General features: G+C 45.4%; 1 protein-coding gene across 2 annotated transcripts in view; it reads left to right on the top strand.

Moving 5' to 3' along the window:
- arhgef10 (Rho guanine nucleotide exchange factor (GEF) 10) overlaps positions 1-20689 on the top strand; it is a 170435-nt gene extending 149746 nt beyond the window's left edge. For both annotated transcript variants that reach the window (XM_079527214.1, XM_079527213.1), the window contains 4 exons: positions 3053-3195; positions 7567-7741; positions 17896-18018; positions 19170-20689. In XM_079527214.1, coding sequence (XP_079383340.1) covers positions 3053-3195; positions 7567-7741; positions 17896-18018; positions 19170-19672 — 944 coding nt within the window. In that variant the 3' untranslated portion in view covers positions 19673-20689. The remainder of the gene's footprint in view (positions 1-3052; positions 3196-7566; positions 7742-17895; positions 18019-19169) is intronic.
- The last annotated feature ends 4034 nt before the right edge of the window (positions 20690-24723 follow it).

The raw sequence follows: 24723 nt of genomic DNA, 5'->3' as shown, positions 1-24723 counted from the left end.
GTTCAGCCCAACGGTAGGGGATGTTGGGGTATGTTCTCCACAATCCAACAATAAACTGAACCCTAACACTAAGGTAACGGGGAAACGGAACCAAATGGACCCGGGGTGCACAGAACATGGGGATGACCCCAACTGTAGGGAGCCATTTTAGTTGGTTCAGCTCAACACTACAGTTCTACAGTATCTCTGCTTGATCGCCCACCAGAGGGGGAAAAAAAAGCTTTTATTAGTATCTCAACTTATGAGATCAACTTAGTATCTCAGCTTTTCTTTCACTTGATCGGTGAATAAAGAATGTTTTCTGTCCAGCTACGCACACGCCTCACCAAACCTAACCGTCATGTCCAAACTATTCCCTATTCTATGAACCTCCGTCAACTCCTGAGTGTTTTTCTGTCGGGCCAACCAGGCCCCCCCCCCCACACACGTCATGTCATTTTATCACAGAGAGTTCACATGTTGCAGAGAGAGAACTGTGTATTTGTTCCCGTCATCTAGTGGTGAGGATGCATGTGTCTCTGTGGAAACGCCAGGCTCACGTTGAACCCAGCATGTAGGAGGTGTGTGTGTGGGATGGATGGGTGTTGCAAAGCCATGATTATTCACATTCCTGTTCATAGTGAGGGCTGTGAAGCTATCAACGGCCAGTTAATCAGTCTTAACAGATGAAGATTGTGTTTTTAGCTAGCGGCACTATTATTTCCATTGGTAGTATTTGCTGTAAAAAGTGACTCACTTGGGTGGGTGTTGTCAGCTGAAATATTATGACATAATAACCATTATACCCAGCCTTTATTTGCCCTGGGCAAGGCGGAGAGTGATAAAGCGACACAAGAGGGTGATAACTGCATATCAGCCCTGTGGCGATAGAACAGGTACAGTAGCTGAATAATTAAAGGCAGCAACAAATAACGGTGCCCACAATGAGCTCACCATGTTTCGACTTCGCTACAGAAGGAACTCGACGCGTGTAGGCCAGTCGCCATTAGGACATTTTGCTTCACGATTTGCACTACAGTGCCAGAATGTTTCCTGCAAAATCATTAGCATAACTTGCTGGACTGGCAGTGGGAGAGACAGTTTTCACATGCCATCCTTGGCAGCAAAAGTTCTGATATTGCCTGATAAGCCACCGTTTTCATTTGTTTATTTTCTAACAGTATAGTACTTTATAATCTCGTGAGTTGAGGAAATAGTCAATCTACAAGCAATGAAGCATATCTGTAGCACTTTGTAGTCTGTTTCTGCAATTTATTGACAATATGTGAAAATGTATGAACATTTCTCAACATGGATTTCATAACGATTTAGGATTATGCAAAATAATTGCATATGATCTCAAATATTTAGGCGATCATGTAATAACTGTCACAGGCCTAAGTGTGTGTTAAACAACTTGTATTTTGTGGTTCTCCTTGTGACCGCGACCAGATGGCACTGTAGAATGCAGTACCTAGTGTGATGGTCACCGCTGTGCTCGCCCTCACATATAGTCTGGTTAAATTGCAAGAGACTGTGATTCTATATCTGCTGCACATGTTTCTCTACTTTCTCTACTTAATTTTCTTATTATTTTGACCATGTACTGTATATTGTATATTTGACAGCTAGACCAGGAAGTGAACGAGGCCTCGCCAATAGTGTTCACTATCTTGTCTTACCCCTTATGGCTACTTTAGGCTTCATAATAGTGAAAATAGCCAATCGACACGTTGTGACCCTGGGCACTCATCATGACACTGCATGTCCTCGGTTACCTACCTCGGGCAAACCATGAATGCTCCCGGTGACGTCTCCATGTATAAACTTTGTTTTCAGTGTATTTTCCTGCCGCACATCAAAGATGCGATTATAATCAATTTCTAATGGATGAAGCCTTGGCCTTGGCCATCAGGCAGTCTCCAACCTTCTTAGAGTGTTTCGATACTTAACCACTACACTCTCCAGTTGGCGTGTCAGCAGTGATTGGCCAAGTCACTGTCCCCCTCTCCTCCAGGCGTCCAGCTATAGACGAATCCACGGAGGGGCGCCCCGGGCGCAGCCATCACCGTTGAAGAGGGCCACACCCGGCCAACAGGGAAGTGAGCAACCTTCACGCGGATCCGCCCACATGTCCTTTCTCTCATGCCAGAACCAACAGAAGGCTCTGTCTGCCCTGTGTGTTCTTGGGGGACTGCAGGCACTGAGAGGTCCCTAGGACCTCCTGCCTAGGGTCCTCCTACGTCTCACCAGACTGTGCGTCTGTGCGGTGTGCATGCGTCCATCCTTGTCCACACATGGCCTTACTCTGGTGTATTTGAGTCAAGGAAGCCTTCTCTGAGTCTGTCACCGTCATTGTTGAATCTGTCCTATCGAATCTCTCTTCCTCCCCTCCTCTCGGGAGACTGGGGGTATTGCTCATTGTATATTCTGTAGCTTGCTTGTTGCCCTCTTGTGAGTGCTGCAACAGGGGTTGCTGGACCCTGTTATACTGTAGCACAGTGCTGACGCGCTGTCCTCATTGTCTCTGCTGCTGTTCAGATGGTACTGATGTGCTGTCGTTGTCTCTGCTGCTGCTGTTCAGATGGTACTGATGTGCTGTCGTTGTCTCTGCTGCTGTTCAGATGGTACTGATGTGCTGTCGTTGTCTCTGCTGCTGCTGTTCAGATGGTACTGATGTGCTGTCGTTGTCTCTGCTGCTGTTCAGATGGTACTGATGTGCTGTCGTTGTCTCTGCTGCTGTTCAGATGGTACTGATGTGCTGTCGTTGTCTCTGCTGCTGTTCAGATGGTACTGATGTGCTGTCGTTGTCTCTGCTGCTGCTGTTCAGATGGTACTGATGTGCTGTCGTTGTCTCTGCTGCTGCTGTTCAGATGGTACTGATGTGCTGTCGTTGTCTCTGTTGCTGTTCAGATGGTACTGATGTGCTGTCGTTGTCTCTGCTGCTGTTCAGATGGTACTGATGTGCTGTCGTTGTCTCTGCTGCTGTTCAGATGGTACTGATGTGCTGTCGTTGTCTCTGCTGCTGTTCAGATGGTACTGATGTGCTGTCGTTGTCTCTGTTGCTGTTCAGATGGCTCGTGGAGCTCCGACAGCCCCGAGGTGCTCAAGCTGGGGGTGCTGCCCATCAAAGCCCTGCTGGCGGTGGAGGAACACGTCTGGGCCTCGTCGGGCGGACAGGTCTTCGTCATCAACACGCACACGCACGATGTGGAGGTACGCCGGCCTGTCTTCAGCATGCACGCACGCACGCACGCACGCACGCACGCACGCACGCACACATGCACGCACACACAGTGGGAGTGCACAAGTGCTAATGTAGTTGAAGGCAATTCATGACCACACTTTATCTAACACTCTTTTCTGGTGATGGAACATCACAATTGGTAAGATGATAGACATCCTTATAATGCTGTGATATAATTATTTGTAATTGGGCCCTGCAATGATCTGGGTCAAACGTGACACACCAGAAACAAACACAGAAAGAGATACTTGTCTACTGGCAGTGGGATACTGCCAGTATTTATTCATCTTTAAAAAACTCATACGCTCAAATGTATGTATTAAACGGGTACAACGTTATTCGTTCATGCATTCTTTCACGTAGGCACATGCGGTGTGTTTAGAGCAACCTTTCAATGTGGTCCTTCCTAACAAGACAGTTTTTTAAATGTCATCTGTGTATCTGACCCAGATTGTCTGTGTAAACAAACGGCCCACAAACACCTTTATTACAAGTAGATGGTGTGTACAATGTAAACGGCTATTCACAGAAGTTATGCCGATCAAAATATATACACCGTATAATGACACATATGGGAACGAGTAAGTACAATTACAAGGTAAATATAAGTTGACACATAATATGTAGTCTGTTGATGGAGGGGGATATAGCCAGGGGGCGGAGTGATCGAAAGACGATAATAAAGATAAGCGTCCTTTATCTTGCTTCCGCGGCTTGTGGGAAAATGTGAACATCCGTTACGATTCCACCGGAGCTCATCTGCAGAAAGCATTTGGTTGAATCCCTGTCGGGGAAAAGGCCTTTGGGGGGGGGGGGGGGGGGAGGGGGGGTAATTTGTTTCCCTATAGATGTTTCCTCCGGATGCCATGTAATGAGACACACTGCTCTACTGTATCTCGTTTTGTGACCCACTGAGCAGTTTATTTATTTGGGTTTTTACCGTAACTTAAGATTGTCCTGTGTACATAACTGGTTGGCATTTCCTCTTTGCTTGTTCCAGAGGTGTGGGAGTAGCAGTGTTTATATGACATAGTGTCAGTGGTGGGAAAATGTACTCAAGTTTTACTCAAGTAAAAGTAAGACAATAACGCGACACATTGTGAGCTTGTAGATCGGCTATTTTCAAATGGCCGAAATGTATATAGGGCTGACGTGGTTAAGGTATGTTTTGTGATTATAATCAAAATCTGCAAAGTAACTAAAGTTTTCCAATACATGTAGTGAAGTAAACTTAGAACTTAGAACCTTTTTATGACCTCGATATTTGCAGTTATGCAGCCATTTTCAACCACTTTCAACCTAATGGCTTTTTTTGCCATTATTTTATATATATTTAAAAAAATTATGATCCCCGCCGGCCGGGTTGCCCTAACCAGGCCTGTGTTGTGACCCGTTACAGCGCCACCATGAGGCTGATTTGAAACATTTGGGGGTGCCATCTCTTCCTCGGTAGTGGTATTGTTCATGAAACGTGACATGGGTCAAGGCAAGGTTGTGTTTAACTCCATGGCTCTGACCTTCTGCTCTACTAATCATCGGCTGGTGTCTCTGGCTGTCATGATGGTGACCACTAATACCATTAGAAAAGTCTCCATCACGCTATGATGTTGTTTATCTGCTGTGTCTGTTCGGCCTGAACGACCTGCCCTGGGTCTATAAATGGAAACACACCCTAAACACACCCTGCTCTGACTCGCGGCTACCTCCTAATCTGGTTAGACTCATTTAGCTCATTATAGACCACCTGGCTCTCTCTCTCCTCTCTCTCTCTCTCTCTCTCTCCTCTCGCTCTCTCTCATTGTCCTCGCTCTCTCCCTCTCTTTCCCTCCAAAGAGAAACTTTGTACATTTCTCTGGATAAGTTCATCTGCCTAAATGATGATAAAGGTAACGTGGTTATGGGTAGATCTTTGAAAATGGTCAACGGTGAATAAAATATCAAAAAAAAGAACATGTGAAGAGAGAGAGCAAAGAGAGAGCAGCACTCTGTCTTGTAGTGCCTCTTTAAGAAGACACCTCTGAATGAACCCTCCTTGGCAAAATACAGTACAACTCCACCTATACTGTTTAAAGATTACACGTACAACTCCGCCTACTTCTTTTTAAAGGATTAAACACTTAACTCCGCCTACTTTTAAAGGATTAAATGCAACCTCACCTAATGTTAAAAGAGCGTGTGCAGAAGCTAATGGAACTCTGCCAAGGAATGGAAGTGGAACAGTGGAGCAGCACAGCTCTCTGAAACCCACATGTGCTATTCTCAGACACGTCCGGTGCAAACGGGGGACACCTGTGTGCTCAGTCTCACAGCAAGTCTTTATTTAGCTTTAGTCATAGTCTTTTAAATATAATTTAATTTAGTTTTTTTTAGTCATATTTTAGTCGTCTGAAATGTTTTAGTTTTAGTCTAGTTTTAGTTGACTAAATACCATGAAGATTTTAGTTGACTAAAATCTGTAGTTGATTTAGTCAACTAAAAATGTATTTTGGCCGGCCGTGATGGCGACGAAATGCCTCATTTTATGCTCAGCTGTACGCCGAAAATAGCAGATCTACAAGCTCACAACGTATCACGTTGTGAACATTTCTCGTCATATAATAACATAGTTTTAATCGAACACTGCTGCACAACTTGAATCGTTCCAAACCAAATCAAAGCTTATCAAATGCCTGTAAATAAACCCTAGTTTCCCGTCATGGACGACACCAGATAGTCTCATTGTGTCGAGCGCTATTCAAATCATCCCTGAACAAACATCTTCCTTGTTGCCTCTGGCCAACAACACCAAGGCTGACTGTTGTGTTAGTGTCGCTCACTGTTTTTGTGGGCTAACGCACAAAACAGGTCCCCAGACATAACAGCCATTGAATGGACATTCACAGATTGAGCCAGTGGTGGGCTGAGAGCCGAGGGTGTGTGTGTGTGTGTGTGTGTGTGTGTGTGCACGTGTGTGACTAACCTAACCTATAATTACAGTAGTCATACAGTATGCACTTAGAAGAGCACCCAAGTTACTGTTTATATAGGCTGTTTTAAATTGACAACAATTATAATCACACAATCTGTGTATAAATGTAATGTGCTTTGGATAAAGGCGTTATAGAAATGCAGACATTTAGGCTACCATCTGCTAACGTGGTTGGCCTGTGCTATGAGATGATCATCCTTCCAGTGCCCTCGAGACCAGAGCACACAAAGTTCATTCACCGTCAGTCCTGTTGGAAATAGAAATTAGCTCAGACCTCGTTTTAAGCACATAAACCCTATAGCGTCCCTTTTCTGGTCATACGTTTGATACTTTGTGTGGCGCTGTAGTATGATCAAGTAGGGCGTTTAAGTTACGAAAAAATAGAATTTAGAGATAACAGGTTTCTAGGGCGACTAGGGCTGTCAAGATTATCACATTTTACCTGACGATTAATTGTCCCTGAAATGATTGCGATTAACGATTTAAATTGAGTTGTACACTGGTATATATGAATAAGAATTCACATATTTGTCTTTTACGACAGGGCACATATAAATAATGAATAACATATTTCACACCGGCACCTTCCACACTCTTGGAAGATAATAACCGATTGAATAGCTAGTTAACATTTAAACTACAAATTCACTTGACATAACTGAAACGGCCTGCTGGTAATAGCGAAGTATCGCTTTGGCTGTTGTGGTCTCTTATTAACTTTAAAAATATACATCATAGTGGAAATGGCCGATCGACGAGCTCACAACGTGTCGAAAGCTTGTAGATATGCTATTTCCAGTCTTTTTGAAAATGTATGAACATTTTGCAATATGGAAACGATTATGACGATTATGCAAAAATGATGTGATTATCCCAAATAATTGCGACTAGACCATCATGCGATAAATTGCGATAGGCCTAACGGTGACGATAATAATGCACGTTGTGGCGATGTTCCTGCATGCAGAGGACCAGAGGCGCCATCTGGAGGCGCACCAGGAGGAGGGCATGGTGTTGTCTGTGATGGCGGTGTACGGTGTTAGCATAATGTATGTTGTGATGCTCCCACAGAGGCAACTGGAGGCGCACCAGGAGGAGGGCATGGTGGTGTCTGTGATGGCGGTGTACGGTGTTAGCATAATGTATGTTGTGATGCTCCCACAGAGGCAACTGGAGGCGCACCAGGAGGAGGGCATGGTGGTGTCTGTGATGGCGGTGTCCGGCGTTGGCATACTGTTAGCATAATGTATGTTGTGATGCTCCCACAGAGGCATCTGGAGGCGCACCAGGAGGAGGGCATGGTGGTGTCTGTGATGGCGGTGTCCGGCGTTAGCATACTGTTAGCATAATGTATGTTGTGATGCTCCCACAGAGGCATCTGGAGGCGCACCAGGAGGAGGGCATGGTGGTGTCTGTGATGGCGGTGTCCGGCGTGGGCATCTGGATCGCCTTCAGCTCGGGCTCCACGCTGCGTCTGTTCCACACAGAGACCCTGGAGCACCTGCAGGACATCAACATCGCCACGCCCGTACACAACATCCTGGCCGGTGAGACTCCACCCCCGCCGTCACACCACACCCATACCGTGTGGATTATGACGGCACGTTTTGATGTGTCTTTTGACTAAAATTCCATTTAGTTTTAGTCACATTTTTGTCATCTGAACTGTTTTAGTATTAATCTACATTTGTCGAGTAAATATCAGAAGATTTTAGTCGACTAAATCTACAGTTGATTTAGTTGACTAAAATGTACATTGATGGTGTCGTAATGGCTGGATTTTTTAGAATTTATTGAGCGACCCATAAAATTTGGTCCGTGAGTCGTGACCCACAAATGGCTCACTGTGTCCTTTCGGTGTCACTCGGTACGGTAATGTGATCCGTGTCCGTGTGGCCGACAGGCTGAACCCCCACAGGGACCTGACGTGTTAGGAGGACAGAGGGAACACGTAGTCCTACTGTAGCCTGTCCGCTCTGAACTCGTGATGACCATGTTTTCTTCAAAGGCCTGTCTTAGCGCAGTGCCTGTCTGTAATTAGGTGACATCAAGCTAGGTGCTCTCTCTCATCCCGCGTATAGTGCGTTTGTTATGGCAGGTCGGTCATGTGTGTCACCCTCTTTCAAACAAGTTGACACTGGAACATCTCATTTCGTGTCTCTCTCTTTCTTTATGTATTTATTGAGTTGCCATGGAACAGAGAAACATTAGAAAAGGGACCGCCAAGAGGCAGGGAATGGGGAAAGATAATCGTCTTATCTGTCTCTCTCAGAATCAGAGCCAACTTTAATGTCACATCGCAGCTTTACACAGAAGTAAAATAGTGGGTGAAATTTGTTTTTGTGCAAGCTCCATCGTTTTTTGTTTATTTGTTTATTTTGTTATTAAGACAAAGGGTAAAAGAGGGTCAACTCTGATGAAAGACATTGTGCCAAACAGATGTACAGTAGATTCTTATCACTGGTTATAAGTACTTGAGAGACAGTCAAATCAGCCAAAGGTCAAACGGCAAAAAAAAGGAAACAAATTGATTTACTGTGTGTGTGTGTGTGTGTGTGTGTGTGTGTGTGTGTGTGTGTGTGTGTGTGTGTGTGTGTGTGTGTGTGTGTGTGTGTGTGTGTGTGTGTGTGTGTGTGTGTGTGTGTGTGTGTGTGTGTGTGTGTGTGTGTGTGTGTGTGTGTGTGTGTGTGTGTGGGGCACAAAGTAATTCAACACTACTACGAGTCATACTCACACAACACAGTGTATTGATTGGTGTGGACTCATTAGAATTGTCTGTGGACTCATTCCGTTGACGTGAGACATGGATTTTGGTTGCTGCTGTTGTTTGGGTGTTGAGTCAGATGAAGGACTAAATACCTGTTGTCTCAGCATGGACATCAGTCTGCAGTCAGCTGGGATATGGAATATATCTGCTGTTATACATCAAGCTCAGCTCGGACCCTCTGCTCTGGGCTTAATAGACGGACACAGCTCTGCTCCGAGCTTAACCCATTGAGACCTGAGACCAGATTCTACAAATGTCTTCAAGATCAGTTTTCTGTTTCTACATCAGTGGTTCTCAAACTATTTCATGTCAAGGACCACGGAAATTATATGTACTGTAATTCACCATTTGTCAGCCAAAAACGTTTGCTGTGAAATAATATATATTCAAAGATTTGCACACAGAGCCCCGTGGGATGATGGGAGGTTTGTTTAGGGGTCAGATTGTATCGTGTTGGCGTGAATCTATATTTACATCCTACAGGCAGGACGGCTGAAGGCTAGATATGTTTTCCATTCCTTTGTTTGTCCGTCCGTCTGTCCGTTGACCTCAAGGTGGCTCTAGAACAGGACGATTCCCTTTTCACCTACAACTCCTCAAACAGTATTTGCTAATTCTCCTTCCAAAGTCTGCAGGAGTGGCCTTACCTGTTCTGCACAGAATTGCACAAATCATGAACGTCTGATTGCCGTCAAACACTCACATTTCCACTGGGCCAAGGAAGAACAGTTCACGTCATGCTTTTAAATTTCTTCCTATTATCTCTTGAATAATGTGCTCAAGATATATCCGATTTTTCATATTCCATTCCTATTGGCTGTGATTTACTTCCAAAACGTGCACGTCCCAGGTAGCGAACCCTGCCTGGCGGATTGCCTGCTGCAGTCTTCCATATCTCATTCAGTTTGTGTAGTGTCATGCAGACAGATGTGTTCATGTGTGCTTTGGTTTGGATCTAATGGTGGTTTTGTACACCGTCATGAAATGTTAAATAGCCTGTGACAGTCACACTCGCAGCAGAGGGGTTAGCTTTGGGTTACAGTTAACTCTGCTCTGTCAGACTTGACTGATCCCTTGAAATCTGAAGTGGTGATGAGATGAAAAATGCATGTCCTTTGCATTTGGTTTTCTGTTCTGTGTGTGTGTGTGTGTGTGTGTGTGTGTGTGTGTGTGTGTGTGTGTGTGTGTGTGTGTGTGTGTGTGTGTGTGTGTGTGTGTGTGTGTGTGTGTGTGTGTGTGTGTGTGTGTGTGTGTGTGTGTGTGTGTGTGTGTGTGTGTGTGTGTGTGTGTGTGTGTGTGTGTGTGTGTGTGTGTGTGTGTGTGGGCACACGGTCAGCAATTAATGACTTGCCTGCAGTCATTCTGTCATATTCATTAGCAGGGATGTCCTTATGCTCGTATATTTATATGAAGTGTGTGTATTTGGCTGTAGTCTGGTGTTTGGCTAGAGTGTAAGAGTGAGTTGTGTAATGTCCAAGTCACTCACTGAGTGATGTTAAAGAAAACTAAAGAGCACATTAATTAATCAGATGAATATCAGATCTTATGTAACATGATCTTAAGGGGGTGGTTTTAACTTCAGCTGGCATTGCTGTGAAGCTATTCACCATTATAGTACCATTATTATAGCATTGGGTCATCACGTCAGTAAGTAAAGGATGACCTTATATTATGTGTGAACGGCTCTTTGTTCAGAGATATCGATCAAATCAAACTACAAGATCCCGTTTTTTGTTGGCACTGCTTACTAACAAGAGTTTCCATTTGCTTATATGGGTATTGGCGCAAAGATAAATGGCCTTATGGTTGCTCGTTAGACGGGAGTGGTAGTGAATGCATTTTAGTTTGTACATTCTCTTGACCTCGGTGGAAAGTCCCTCTCTAAAAGCCAGTGTTTAGAGTCGGCAGTGGGAGGTCTCAGACAGATGTGAATGATAAAAGTGCGCCGCTGCCTGTATTAACTAATACGATCCATGCAAGCCACAGGGGAAGTTGGTTCTGGGATCCATGCAAGCCACAGGGGAAGTTGGTTCTGGGTAGGGAGACCACCGCACATGAAAGCCCTCACCACTAAGAGCTCACTTCCTCTGATAGCGAGTATGGGGCAACATTGCATCGGGCATCGGCAGTCTGTCTGTGGCAAAGGAAGTCCACATACTACAGCTTAACCCATTTTGACCTGAGATCAGATTCTAAAAATGTCTTCTACATCCTGACAGTTTTCTGAAAAAGCTATTTTTCTATGTCAGTCGAGCTTGTAGATCTGCTATTTTTCAATAGCTAAAGCATAACCTAATGCTAACACCAAAAGGGGTTCCCGCCCAAAATGGGTTAACGTGTCCCAGGCAAAACCAGTCCCCGACATTCAACACGACGTCAACCTCGCTGTCGGCTCAACCACAGTCCGGGGGCGGACCGTCGTGATTTTGTTCTGAGCATTTAGCTGCACTTTCTCTTCATAGGAGATATCTTTATTGCTGCGGTGTGCGTCCTGTCTTTGGCTATGTTGTGATCTGCGTTCTTTGCTAGAATGTGCCACCGCGGAGCCTCGACAAGCTGGCAGCTGCGCTGAGAATGTGCTGTCAGCTGCACAACGTGTGACGTGAAGGGAATTGCCAATTAAAGTGTCTGCATGGCCCACAAGAGACGGGCTGCAATCGATATGAGCGACGTTATCTACACCCATCAACGCTTGTTTATTTAGGCGAAAATTAGTCCAAGGCTTGGTTCAGAGTTCAGACGGCAAGCAAATGTGATCTTTAGGAATGACTGTCCACACTGTTATTTGTAAGTTAATCCGATTTAGTATTTGTTTATTCAGACATGGGCGAAAATAGCCAATCTACTAGCTGATCAGTTATCTTGGGCGAGCAACTCCATTTTGACAAAGTATAAAGCAAAATCAAATCTGATCCGCACAAATCAGTTTCCATGTGGTTATTTTGCTGTTCAGATTTGCCTCTCCAGATCTGACTCCAATTTGGATAGGCCGAACATCTCATTTGTGCTGCCAAGTCTGACTATATAGGCTAGCCAAAGTAATTTGCTGACTCAATGAGCTAAAAGGATGGGAGACACAACACCGCGGCGCTATTTGATCTGTCAGGGTGTGGACGTTGGGTCCTTCATCGTTGGCTTTCTTTGGAGAAGTCCACATTGTTCTGCAGCCTTATTGTAAAGTAATACAGAATCTAATGTCTCCACACAACGCACGTTGAGACAGGGAGGGAGGTTGATGTAGTAAATGATATCGGCACAGAGGAAAGGACCGGGCAGGGCGTTGTTTCACCGTGTCTCGAATACCAGTATGAATGGTGGCGTTGATCTCCTCCTGTTGGAGCATGTTGTTGGATCATTTGAAATCCCCCTCTTCATCACACAGAGGAGTACCTCACCCAGACACGTGCACATCTAGCTGGACCAAAGCCTAATTTATACGCCGTTGCACAACTTGTGTGTGCCGCTTGCCAAAAACAACAATCTATTACAGCTCATTGCGTGGGTTTAAATGGTTGGAAATGAAATGTACACTGTACAGTGTACACTACAACAGTGGTTGTCAACTAGTGGGCGGGCCGTGAGAATATTGCAAGTGCCCCCCCCCCCCCCCACCCCTCAATAGAAAAAAGAGGAAGGAGCGCATCTGTTTGGCCAGAGTAGAAATCTCCAACAAGGTGCTCTTTGGTACAACTGGGTGACACAATTGATGCAAAAATAGATGAGACTACAAGGCACGCTTGTAGAAACATAGAAAGCCTTTAATTTAAAGTGGGTGGTGCATTAAAGCCAGATTAAAGTGCACCTGCACATGCCTTCATCAGGGTGACTAACAAGATTGCAGAAAAAACATGGCTTTCATAGCATATGACATCACAGGTTAATTACCATTACCACCTGCAGTCTTTATTTTTGAGTGGTGTAAACCACTCCTACAACTGGCTTTGTTTGTCTGTCTGTCTGTCTGTCTGTCTGTCTGTCTGTCTGTCTGTCTGTCTGTCTGTCTGTCTGTCTGTCTGTCTGTGCAGAAAAAATTAGCATGGTTGCTACGGTCACCCAGGTGTGATTTCATTACGTCAGACATTACGTCAGACCACAGCTGATCAGGCTATATAAGACCTTACACCACTCAGTTCACACGGGTGTGATTTTTCTACAATAATTGACAAAACAAAATATTTTAACGCTAATAATAACATTTATCATAAATAAACATATGTAAAACGTATACTGTTAAATATCCTGTTAAATGTCCAAGCCTGAACGGTCTCCTCTCCTGTCTGTCTGGTGCTATACTGTACTGATGTTCCCCAGAGGATGGGGGGCTGGGTGGGGGTCTCTAGTCTACGCTGTCAGCCTTTGTCTGCTCAGCAGTCTGACCTAAATAAGCAGCCATGTGTGACCTGATGGGGACAAACATGCGGGGAGGGGGAAGTAAACACCCCCCCGGGTCTCCAGTATCCCAAATGTCATGTATGCAGTGTCCCGGAATCCACCCCTGCATGTAGACAGTGGACCAGACCAGTGCAGTCACTTGAACCCTCATCCCTGATGTTCTGCGTTATATTATGTAATATTGCTTAAGTAGGGTGTACGAAAAAACTCAAAAAGTTAGAATATGAGGTTTCTGCCCGACACGATATTTAGGGTCTTAAGTGGTCAACAAGTCGATTCAGAATCCTACATCCACCCCTGCATGGTGGAGCAGACCAGTCCAGCTGTGATTTTGTCTAATCTGTAGTTTGAAAGCATTAGAGATTATAATAATGTAGGTTTACAGAGACGAGAGGGCTTTACAGAAAGAGAGGAATTAAATGAATCACACACACAGGGATCCATAACTGCTCACATTGTGCTGACGTGAGTTCTGTAACAGGATGTAATGGCTGGTGTGTGTCAGAGAGAAAGAGAGAGAGAGACAGAAACGGCTGAGATGGTGGTTGTCAGGACTAAGTGCAGATCAAAGTGGTCGTCTGGTCTGGGACGAGGGCCAGAGCCGGGCCGTGTTGACGTTCTCCCCGGGTTTATTTTAGTTCACCCTCTGGGTGGGGAACTCCAAATATTATGAAAGGAGGAAGTTGAGCAAGGCCCCCAGCCAGCGGTCCAACCCGGGGCCTTCATTACACACACATGTGAGCACGAATGCCAGAATGCTCGCCCTCACAACACCGTCGCATCGAGGAGCGTACGTATACGGCCGGCGTAACTGCTCTGCCTGGTATTCCTAAACCAGTGGTTCCCAAACTTTTTCATGTCAAGGACCCCCAAATTGACACTCATTAGCCCTGCGGACCCCAATTTGAAAAGATATGCCAGGGACCCCCCATAAGTAGTTCTCTAAGGATTTCAAGGACCCCCAGTTTGACATGCATTAGTCTACGGATCCCCATTTAATGGCATTTCTATCTGTGGGACCCCCAATTTAAAAAAAAACAGGAGCACTAGAGCCAGTGGGCTTTTCTGTTCATTGGGTCTCACTACATTTATGGCTCTGTTGAGGAATCTGACATTCAAATTCATGAGCAGGCTGGATCGCTCACTGAATGGACTCATTGGACAGATGACAGACCCAGGCCGTAGTTCTGTAAGGTACACTTCTACCATCAGAGGACACTGGCACGAGTGCCTCGCTTAGAGTAGTAACCTGTGGGGCTGGGTAAATGTACTGTATTTTTTATTTATTTGTATTCTCTATTTGTGATGTACTGTCTTACCTTGTGGGCCACGAGCCTGTAATAAAGTTTATATATATTGTAAAATCAATGTTAATTTAACTTCTTAGAGTGCACAAAATTTGGTTCCATTTGTACACTCAGAGTTACAGACCCATAAGGGCCCATTTGGTTCCAAACCATCATTTAGCTGGGTCCCCGGACCCCACTTTGGGAACCACTGTCCTAAATGCAACCTCAGTAAACTATGTCTAAGCGGTTAAACCTAACCTTATTCCTAACCTTAACCTCAGTAAAACGGTGCCTAACCCTATTCCTAAACGTAACCTCAGTAAAACTATGCCTAACCCTGAACTAATTTCTAACCTTATATTCTCCGTAAAACAAGGGGACTACATTGAGGTAGTACCTCCCTGTGCTCTGATTCATGAGCGTCTATGGCCTTGGCTTCTGGCGGGTGAACTGTTGCAAACTTGTGGTGATCATCGAATGCATCCTTCCTCATACACATGTCTGTGTGTTGCCATGGTGACGCTAATGCCAGGGGACGGCTCTGGAAACGACTTCCAAGTTCCATATAATAAGTTACTAAACAACGCGCCTGTCAGCGAGACTTGGATTTATTGCCATCGCCAAATTGTTACAGTTAAACAGTCGCTTTGTTTACAAAGTGGGGTCCGGGGAGCCCCTAGGGGTCCCCGAGGTAGTCCCAGGGGGTCCCCAGCAAAATGTGTTAATATAGCATCCAAACCAGTTCACAACTTTAACCCTATATACATCCGCTATTTGAAAATAGCCGATCTACAAGCTCACAACGCATCACGTTGCAAAGTAAATCTTGTATGTGTTGGGCAAAATATAATTTGGGACTCCTTTTGACATGAAGAGGTTTCAGAACCACTGGTTCCATGGGTCAGAACTACTGGTTCCATGGGTCAGAACCACTGGTTCCATGGGTCAGAACCACTGGTTCCATGGGTCAAAGTGGCACCACTGACAATTTACGACGAAGGCATTTAGCAGACAGACGCTCTCGTCCAAAGTGCAATCGGGAGAGGAAAGAACGGCGCGGTGAATAGAGGCAGATCTGCTTGCTCTAATCACGGCATCACGCTTCACTCCTCCTATTCCACCACACTTTTGTGCTTGTTTGTTTGAGTCAGAGCGAGCGCACTGTGTGACTGTAATGGTGCTTTTCATGTGATGAATGACACATTTTGAAAAGGGCGGCTATTATGGTCAGCTCCCCGTTTAAGTTGCCCTGGAGACAAGTAGCCGTTAAGCGGTCCCCCCCCTCCGTGTGTGTGTGTGTGTGTGTGTGTGTGTGTGTGTGTGTGTGTGTGTGTGTGTGTGTGTGTGTGTGTGTGTGTGTGTGTGTGTGTGTGTGTGTGTGTGTGTGTGTGTGTGTGTGTGTGTGTGTGTGTGTGTGTGTGTGTGTGTGTGTGTGTGTGTGTGTGTGTGTGTGTGTGTGTGTGTGTCCAGCCGTTTGCACTCTGCGACGTTCTAATCTAGCACAGATGAAGGTACTTGATCACAATGCATCTGTGTGGGGAGGAGGTCCAACTGTCCACTCCTGACCGTTGAAGCCGTTTAGCTGCGGGAGTGCATGTAGAACATGAAACGTTAAATAGGCCGTTTTTTTTTTATCTTGCTCTTTAGGAGGACTTTAATTTCTGGTCCTTTTTTTTTATTATCTTGGGGTGAAATTCAGTTCAGCTCAGCTTTATTGTGCAGGTACAATGAAGAGACATTCCTAACCCATTCAGGCCTGACGTCAAGAAAAAAGAAAAATCATGACAATTTTCTGAAAGATTTGAGGCACATTTTAACGATTTTTCAAAAATAGCAGACCTACAAGTTCATAGCTATGAGCTTGTAGATCTGCTATTTTTCAATAGCTAAATTATAACATAATGTTTAAAACACCAAAAGGGGTTCCCGCCCCAAAATGGGCTAAACTACAACACAAGGGGTTTCCACCGCGCCTCAAGCCTGTTATACTGTAGGCTGCTCCGGTGCATCTCAGGAGCAGATCTGGTAATGGGTACAAGGAAGGCAGTGGTGCAAACTCGGATATTCTGACCTGAGATCAGATTCTAAAAATGTCTTCTACAACCTAACAGTTTTCTGAAAAAGCTATGTTTCTATGTCGGTCATTCTTCGATTTTTCACAAATAGCAGACCTACAAGCTCGTAGAGCGCCACTCGGTGGCGCGCTATGAGCTTGTAGATCTGCTATTTTTCACTAGCTAAAGCATTACATAATGCTAACACCAAAAGGGGTTCCCGCCCCAAAATGGGTTAAAGCCTTTATTCAGCAGGGTGCAAGTCAAAACGACATCGCTTCGATGTAACTATAACATCTTCGTTAGGTCAGCCTAAGCTGCAGGTTTGGAAAGTGGGGGTCGTTTGAGGGCGCCAAGGAGGCCGATAGGAAAGGTGTATATAAAAGAAATGTATAATGCCATGCAATCAGAGACAGAGCCTAAAACCTCTGTCTCTGATTGGTGGTGCTTGTGTTGCTATAGAAATATTTTTGGCATGTCAATTGTAACAAAAATAATTCAAACATAAAATAAAAGTAGCAACCTACATTGCATAGATAGTATATTTACGCCATTTCTGTATTTTCATTTTTCACAATTTTTTTTTATGAAACCATTTTGCAATAGTATGTGCCATTTTGCTGTAAACACTTTTAACAATCCCACTACCAGAATCCAACTAGGGTGGGCGTGTTGTCTGGTTGATAAACTGAACTGCAAACTGCCCCAAAACTGTGGAATGCACTTCCCGTTGCAATCAGAACTGCAGCATCACTCCAGATCTTCCGCCGTAGTCTGAAAACCCACCTTTTCAGACTCCATCATGGCCCATAGCACTTACCCTACCCCCTTAGACAGCACTTCTTAGACTTATATAGCATTTGAAACAGACTTATAGCATGTCATGTAGACAGCACAATAAGTGCATTGTATGTAGTCATAGCACTTCATAGTATATATGTACAGCATAGTATAGCATATATGTATAGTTTATATGTATAGTGTCATTATATAGATATGTTCTAGTTATAGTTTATATGTATAGTGTCATTATATAGATATGTTCTAGTTACGTTCTTAGCTTACGCATGTTTCGCGATAAATGCATTTTACATATGTGATGTATTCCCATGCTTTTTGTTCTTGCTTAATGTAAATCGCTCTGGATTAAGAGCGTCTGCTAAATGCCTAAATTGTAAATTGTCATGGTCTGTCCACAGGGAACCAGAGGGTGTCAGTTAGCAGTTTACTGGTGTGTCACGGTCTGCTGCTGGTTGGGACCAACCTGGGAGTGACGGTGGCCCTCTCTGTCCCCAGACTGCAGGGAATCCCCAAGGTCACAGGTGAGACTGGAACATACACTCGGGGGCCCTATTATGCATCCAAGTCGCGCTACCCACTATCGCGCAAGGGGCATTCCCGTGGTCGAGTTGCTATCTTGCGACACCATCCGCCCATATCCCTGAAATGCCTGCGCTACCCGTCACATTATGCATAGGTGTGGTTTAGGGCGTTACATAAATAAAACCAATCGGTGTGCCAGAAGCCTAGGGGAACCTTGCGATTCACCGGCCACTCTACCCCTTGCCACCCCCATTGCAGGCCCTATTTGCAGGCGTGCTCTACCAAACGGACTTTGGTAGCATAGCGAGTTGTCTGAAAACCTGCCATGCGCTTCCCCAAATGTGTGTGTGGTCAAGATGGCAGTTTTAGGGATTCCGCAACCACACGCCTAGTCGCCTACGTATGTCCAGTTTGTCCACACTTCCACAGGTCCACATTGCCAATGACGAAAAATACGCAATATTTAGTTTCTTTTTTTTCTTTTTTTTTTTTTTTTTTTTAGAAAAGGTCATAATGAACGGGACTCAAACACGCGACACGCTGTCAGGCCAGAGCCTATATGTGGCTCCGCTCCAGGCATGCGCCTGGACCACTAGGCCAGCAGGCACCCCAATATTTAGTTTTTCATTGATTATATTAGATGCCAATGTATGAATGATACAACAACCTTACCAAATATACTGTGCATCTGAGCCAAACAAGTCCTTCATTTTTATCTATCACAATTTTCCAATGTTTGTTTTTGAACATGTTGTAGTTCTTCCTACTCCTTTTTGAACATGTTGTAGTTCTTCCTACTCCTTTTTGAACATGTTGTAATTCTTCCTACTCCTTTTTGAACATGTTGTAGTTCTTCCTACTCCTTTTTGAACATGTTGTAGTTCTTCCTACTCCTTTTTGAACATGTTGTAGTTCTTCCTACTCCTTTTTGAACATGTTGTAGTTCTTCCTACTCCTTTTTGAACATGTTGTAGTCCTTCCTACTCCTTTTTGAACATGTAGTTCTTCCTACTCCTTTTTGAACATGTTCTCAGTTTATTTTGTATTTATTTTTATTATGGCATTTATAGTTTTCTGTTATTTTTTTTTACCAGCATGTTCGAAATAAAGACGATCAAAAATCGAGGTGTTTTTTATGACCCGGTCGTAGGTCGGGGCATGGTGTCCTTCCATGCTCACAACGGACCCGTCCGGTTCCTCACCATGGCCGCCGCCGTTTGCAACCGACCCAACTCCTCCTCCGCTCCGACCAATCCCCCCGCGGAGACGGAAGACGGCGGAGACTCCACCCCCACCGCTCCTCCCCCTCAGGGGCGGGGGAGCGTGTGGCTGGGGGAGGCGGGCTGCACCTCCATGGCCCTCCAGGACTCCCAGTCCGTCTCGTCCTGCGGCTCCCTGGCGCCGTCGTCCCAGGGCTCCCTGGAGCACGGGCCGGAGGACGGCGCCCTGTACGACCTGCTGCCCCTGGACCCCGCCCACCACCAGCGGGGGGGCCGCGGCGGCAAGGCCGGCAAGATGGACGTCAGCTCCCTGCTGGTGGTCTCGGGGGGGCTGGGCCACCGCCGCGTCAACAGGAAGACCAAGCCGTCGCGGAGCCACGAAGACACGGCATCCACCATCATGGTCTGGCAGATCCCTCTGCTCAACATGTGACGGTAAATGGTGCCTTTTTATAAAGTGCTTTTATCCAAAGCGCTTTACAGTACATAGATTGTGCATTGCATTCACCCATTCACACACATTCATACACCGATGGCGGAGGAAACCATGCAAGGCGCCAACCTGTACATCGGGAGCAATTCGGGGTTCAGAGTCTTGCTCAAGGACACTTCTGCACTAACTCTGGGGGAGCCCGGGATAAGAACTGGGAACCTTCCGGTTCTCAAGCGGCCGCTCTACCCCTGAGCCACTAAAGCCGCATTCTTGTGATGTTGATGTTGGATGAGGAGGACGTGGTCTCTCTCTTTCAGGATGCTACAGGAGAGGCTTGGGTGGTATCTGTTATTTCTTTCCCTTTTTTGACCTTTCGCCGGTGGGCATTACGCAATATGACGGTATTTTGCGTAGAAACAAAAGTTCAATAAAAAAAATAAAAAAATAAAAGTCACAACTTCATCAATTAAAAACAATTCTAACATTATTCAGAAGTATTTCATGAATAAAATAAAAACAAATCTAATGATTTCCGTCAATAGTATTAAGAAAAAAAAACGTTTAATGCTTAGGGAAAATGGCAGATCCACAAGCTCGCAGCGCAACACGTGAGCTTGTACATTTATTCGACCAGTTCTCGGGCAAAAAGTCTTACCGCAATGAGGCGCTCCAACAACATATATTATATTCTTATAGAATATTATTATTCTTCTTACACTTATTCTGATAGTGTAATTGTACTTGTTCACAATTATCCGGACACGGAGGGGGTTCTGGGAATTCACTGTTCAGAATAATTTGCAATAATAACTTTCTGGTCAAGGCTCTTTTCAAGATACAATAATTGCAGTCTGTTCACTGCTCATGTACGTTGACGTCGCCTACGCCTCATAGCCGTCAGTGAAGGTTGCACTGTGTCACAGAGGAAGCGTAACTGTGCCTCGATCCAGCTAGAGCCGGCAGGTAGGTAGGTAGTAGGTAGATAGATAAAATTATGATACTAGATGGATAGATAGATAAATTATACTAGATAGTTATATAAAATTATATGATATTCGATAGATGGATAAAATGATATTATACTAGATGGATAGATATTAGATAAAATGATATGATACTAGATAGATAAATGATATGATACTAGATAGATAAATTATATGATACCAGATAGATAAAATGATATACTAGATTGCGGTAATTACAGCAATACCGGTAAGGGGGGTTTAGTTCTGGAACAGACCGAAAAGAGCCCACCTACTCATCCCCATCCGGCTGGTGCTGGTGCTGTTGCCATTGTCGTATCCGTCCTGTTTTGGATTAGGATTATTGGTCTCACGGGACCATCCACCTTTCAGACCGTCGGGAGGATGTCGGAAGCGTCTGGCTAGCGGTAGGGGGATCGGTATGTCGGACGGAGAGAAGGATCTCGATGTATCGAGTCATCCGGCTAGTGCTGGTGCTGGTGCTGCTGCCGTTGCGACTGGTGCTGGTGCTGCAGTTGTCGTATCCGTCCTGTTTTGCAAAAAATGACACTAATCACCAACGGAATGTCCAATCCACCCCAAATTTCATTCACATGTCGAGGGTGGTTTAATCAACGGAGAGCAATTCCATTTTCATCAAGAAACACGCAATGCTTCACCTCTGTTCATCCATTTATTTGTAACTTGTGGGCGTGCTGTGTTTAGCGTAGGGCCGCTCCCCCTTGGCCTCAGAGATGAACCTCTGACAGTCTGTGTTTAGCGTAGGGCCGCTCCCCCTTGGCCTCAGAGATGAACCTCTGACAGTCCTGTGTTAGCGTAGGGCCGCTCCCCCTTGGCCTCAGAGATGAACCTCTGACAGTCCTGTGTTAGCGTAGGGCCGCTCCCCCTTGGCCTCAGAGATGAACCTCTGACAGTCCTGTGTTAGCGTAGGGCCGCTCCCCCTTGGCCTCAGAGATGAACCTCTGACAGTCTGTGTTTAGCGTAGGGCCGCTCCCCCTTGGCCTCAGAGATGAACCTCTGACAGTCCTGTGTTAGCGTAGGGCCGCTCCCCCTTGGCCTCAGAGATGAACCTCTGACAGTCTGTGTTTAGCGTAGGGCCGCTCCCCCTTGCCTCAGAGATGAACCTCTGGCAGTCCTGTGTTAGCGTAGGGCCGCTCCCCCTTGGCCTCAGAGATGAACCTCTGACAGTCCTGTGTTAGCGTAGGGCCGCTCCCCCTTGGCCTCAGAGATGAACCTCTGACAGTCCTATGTTAGCGTAGGGCCGCTCCCCCTTGGCCTCAGAGATGAATCTCTGACAGTCTGTGTTTAGCGTAGGACCGCTCCCCCTTGGCCTCAGAGATGAACCTCTGACAGTCCTGTGTTAGCGTAGGGCCGCTCCCCCTTGGCCTCAGAGATGAACCTCTGACAGTCCTGTGTTAGCGTAGGGCCGCTCCCCCTTGGCCTCAGAGATGAACCTCTGACAGTCTGTGTTTAGCGTAGGGCCGCTCCCCCTTGGCCTCAGAGATGAACCTCTGACAGTCTGTGTTTAGCGTAGGGCCGCTCCCCCTTGGCCTCAGAGATGAACCTCTGACAGTCCTGGTATTCTTTCACCACATCCAGACTGAAAGAGTGGCACTCGGAAATAGTTCGTAATAGTAATGGACAGTAATGGTGAGCAGGCAAGGCCACCGGCCAGGCTGACCACAGAATAGGCAGAGGCAGAGGAATTCCTTTTCAGGCTTTTAATAGGGGTGTGTGTGGTACACACGATGTGTGCTGTACAAAGGAAACAAATATACAATATTTGGCATCAATAAACAATCAAACAAACAAATCATAAATAGCAGGTCAATCCATATTCAAGATTGGCAATCCGAGATAATAAATCATATTCATAATCATAAATCAGATATCATGTAATACTTAAAGCATCAAATAAGACTTACTTAAATATGAGAAACTATATAACTATGTTAAATAATCAATCCGTAATAATGTAGGCCAAAGGGATATAAATAAGCATCAAGTTAAATATATAAACATACCTATAAATATATGTCAAATATATATAAACATGATGCCCAATTAGGCAGGCCAAACAATATAGGTCTGATTAGTTCACATTCCTGTTCCCATAAACCAAAGGAAATAAACTTAAGGCACTGCTTATCCTTTCATCTAACAAATGAACAGGTGTGAATCGCTGTATCAACAGCTCAGTCAGTTGTGGAGTCCATAATAAGGTGGCACATTGTTCACCCCCGCTGTAGGGGAGAACAAACAGTGGCTAGATGATCCACTATTCAGGTTAGGATGCAAAGGTTTGCAACTTACGTTGAGTTTTGGACGCACACAGTTCTGAGGGTGGAGAGAGATGGTTTTCTGGAGGTTGGTGGACAAGAGGCTGGTGTGGTGATCTAGCATGCATGAATGACTGAGTGCAGCTAGTCCTATTTGTAGCCTCCCACACCTGTGTGCGGTGAGCAAGCTGCCAGCCACTCAGCCTTGATTGCTTGATTGGCAGAGAGTCTCCATGGGCCTTTTGACACAGACTCTCAACCACAGTGTGGAGGTAGGAGGGACTGATGAGAGAGAGGCTCTCAACCACAGTGTGGAGGTAGGAGGGACTGATGAGAGAGAGGCTCTCAACCACAGTGTGGAGGTAGGAGGGACTGATGAGAGAGAGGCTCTCAACCACAGTGTGGAGGTAGGAGGGACTGATGAGAGAGAGGCACCTGTTCTGTTCTGTTCTGTTCTCTCAACCACAGTGTGGAGGTAGGAGGGACTGATGAGAGAGAGGCCTCTCAACCACAGTGTGGAGGTAGGAGGGACTGATGAGAGAGAGGCACCTGTTCTGTTGGCGGGTAGGAGCATGGCAGCCTCAAAGACAATGTCCTCCTTGGTAAATAAATAAATGGTGCATTTATATAGCGCCTTTATCCAAGGCGCTTTACATAGTTGGTGCATTACATTCACCCATTCACACACATTCATACACCGATGGTGGCGGAAGCCATGCAAGGTACCGACCAGCACATCGGGAGCAATTTGGGGTTCAGTGTCTTGCTCAAGGACACTTCGACATGTAGACAGGAGGAGCCGGGTTTCGAACCGCCGACCCATGGATCATTGGACGACCTGCTCTACCTACTGAGCCACAGTCGCTCCTTGGCTACATTTAGATGGTCACTGGAGAGAACCTCTGTCAATCTTTCCACAGAGAGAAAGGAACTCTTCCTTGTAGAGTAGAATGTGCTGTTTAGGCCGTTTCCCTGCGGACAGTTTCAGTTTGAGATCAGATGGCATCTGTTTCAATAACATTGTGGTCAAGGAAAACAAGCTTAAGTCTGAGTATTCACAGACTTTTTTTTATAGTTTTTGGCAATTGACAAATATTATATATTATATATATTATTATATATTATTGCATATTATACAGTACATGACATTATATTTCTACATCTGTCAAAAGGATAAACTAAGAAAGCTCAACAGAGCTTCAACTTTCTTTTGATCGTTTGATTCCTTGAGCACACCTGTTACAAGTCTAGTGATAATTAGCCATGGAAGAAACAAAATATATAAGCTCTATATCCTGACGGTACCCACGTAAGCCCTCACATTTGTCATTGACACGAATGCACATGGCCATGCAATACATGTGGACACATCTGTCAAACATAACTTAATGATGGTGAACTGCTATTCAGCTAGCCAAAGATGTTATGCCCATTTGTAGGCTCTTTCACTAAAACTGAGGTATTTTGTTGGCTTAATCTTTGAGACAAGCAGATGCTACTGGCAGGGTCAACCAGGTAGGCCTCCCTGTTTGCCCCGGCCATTAGCCACGCCCCTGGCAACAGATGTGGAGTCCTGAAAGCGGGACAGAGGAGACTGCATCACGACACTGTCAGTCTCTGGCTCCGCCCCCTGCTTCTTCTTCTTCTTGTGGAGTTTATAAGTAAACGCCATCGTTTGCATGTCGTGTGTATTAGCTAACAGCCTGGAGGCTCCTTTTTTAGGTTGCCGTGGATCAGTCTATTTCCCATATTTTCCACCACCAACCAAACAAACACCCTTGAACAGGAA

The sequence above is a fragment of the Electrona antarctica genome (assembly GCF_951216825.1).
Source record: "Electrona antarctica genome assembly, chromosome: 18".
In the NCBI taxonomy this organism is placed as follows: Eukaryota; Metazoa; Chordata; class Actinopteri; order Myctophiformes; family Myctophidae; genus Electrona; species Electrona antarctica.
This window is presented reverse-complemented; position numbering and strand designations above follow the sequence as displayed.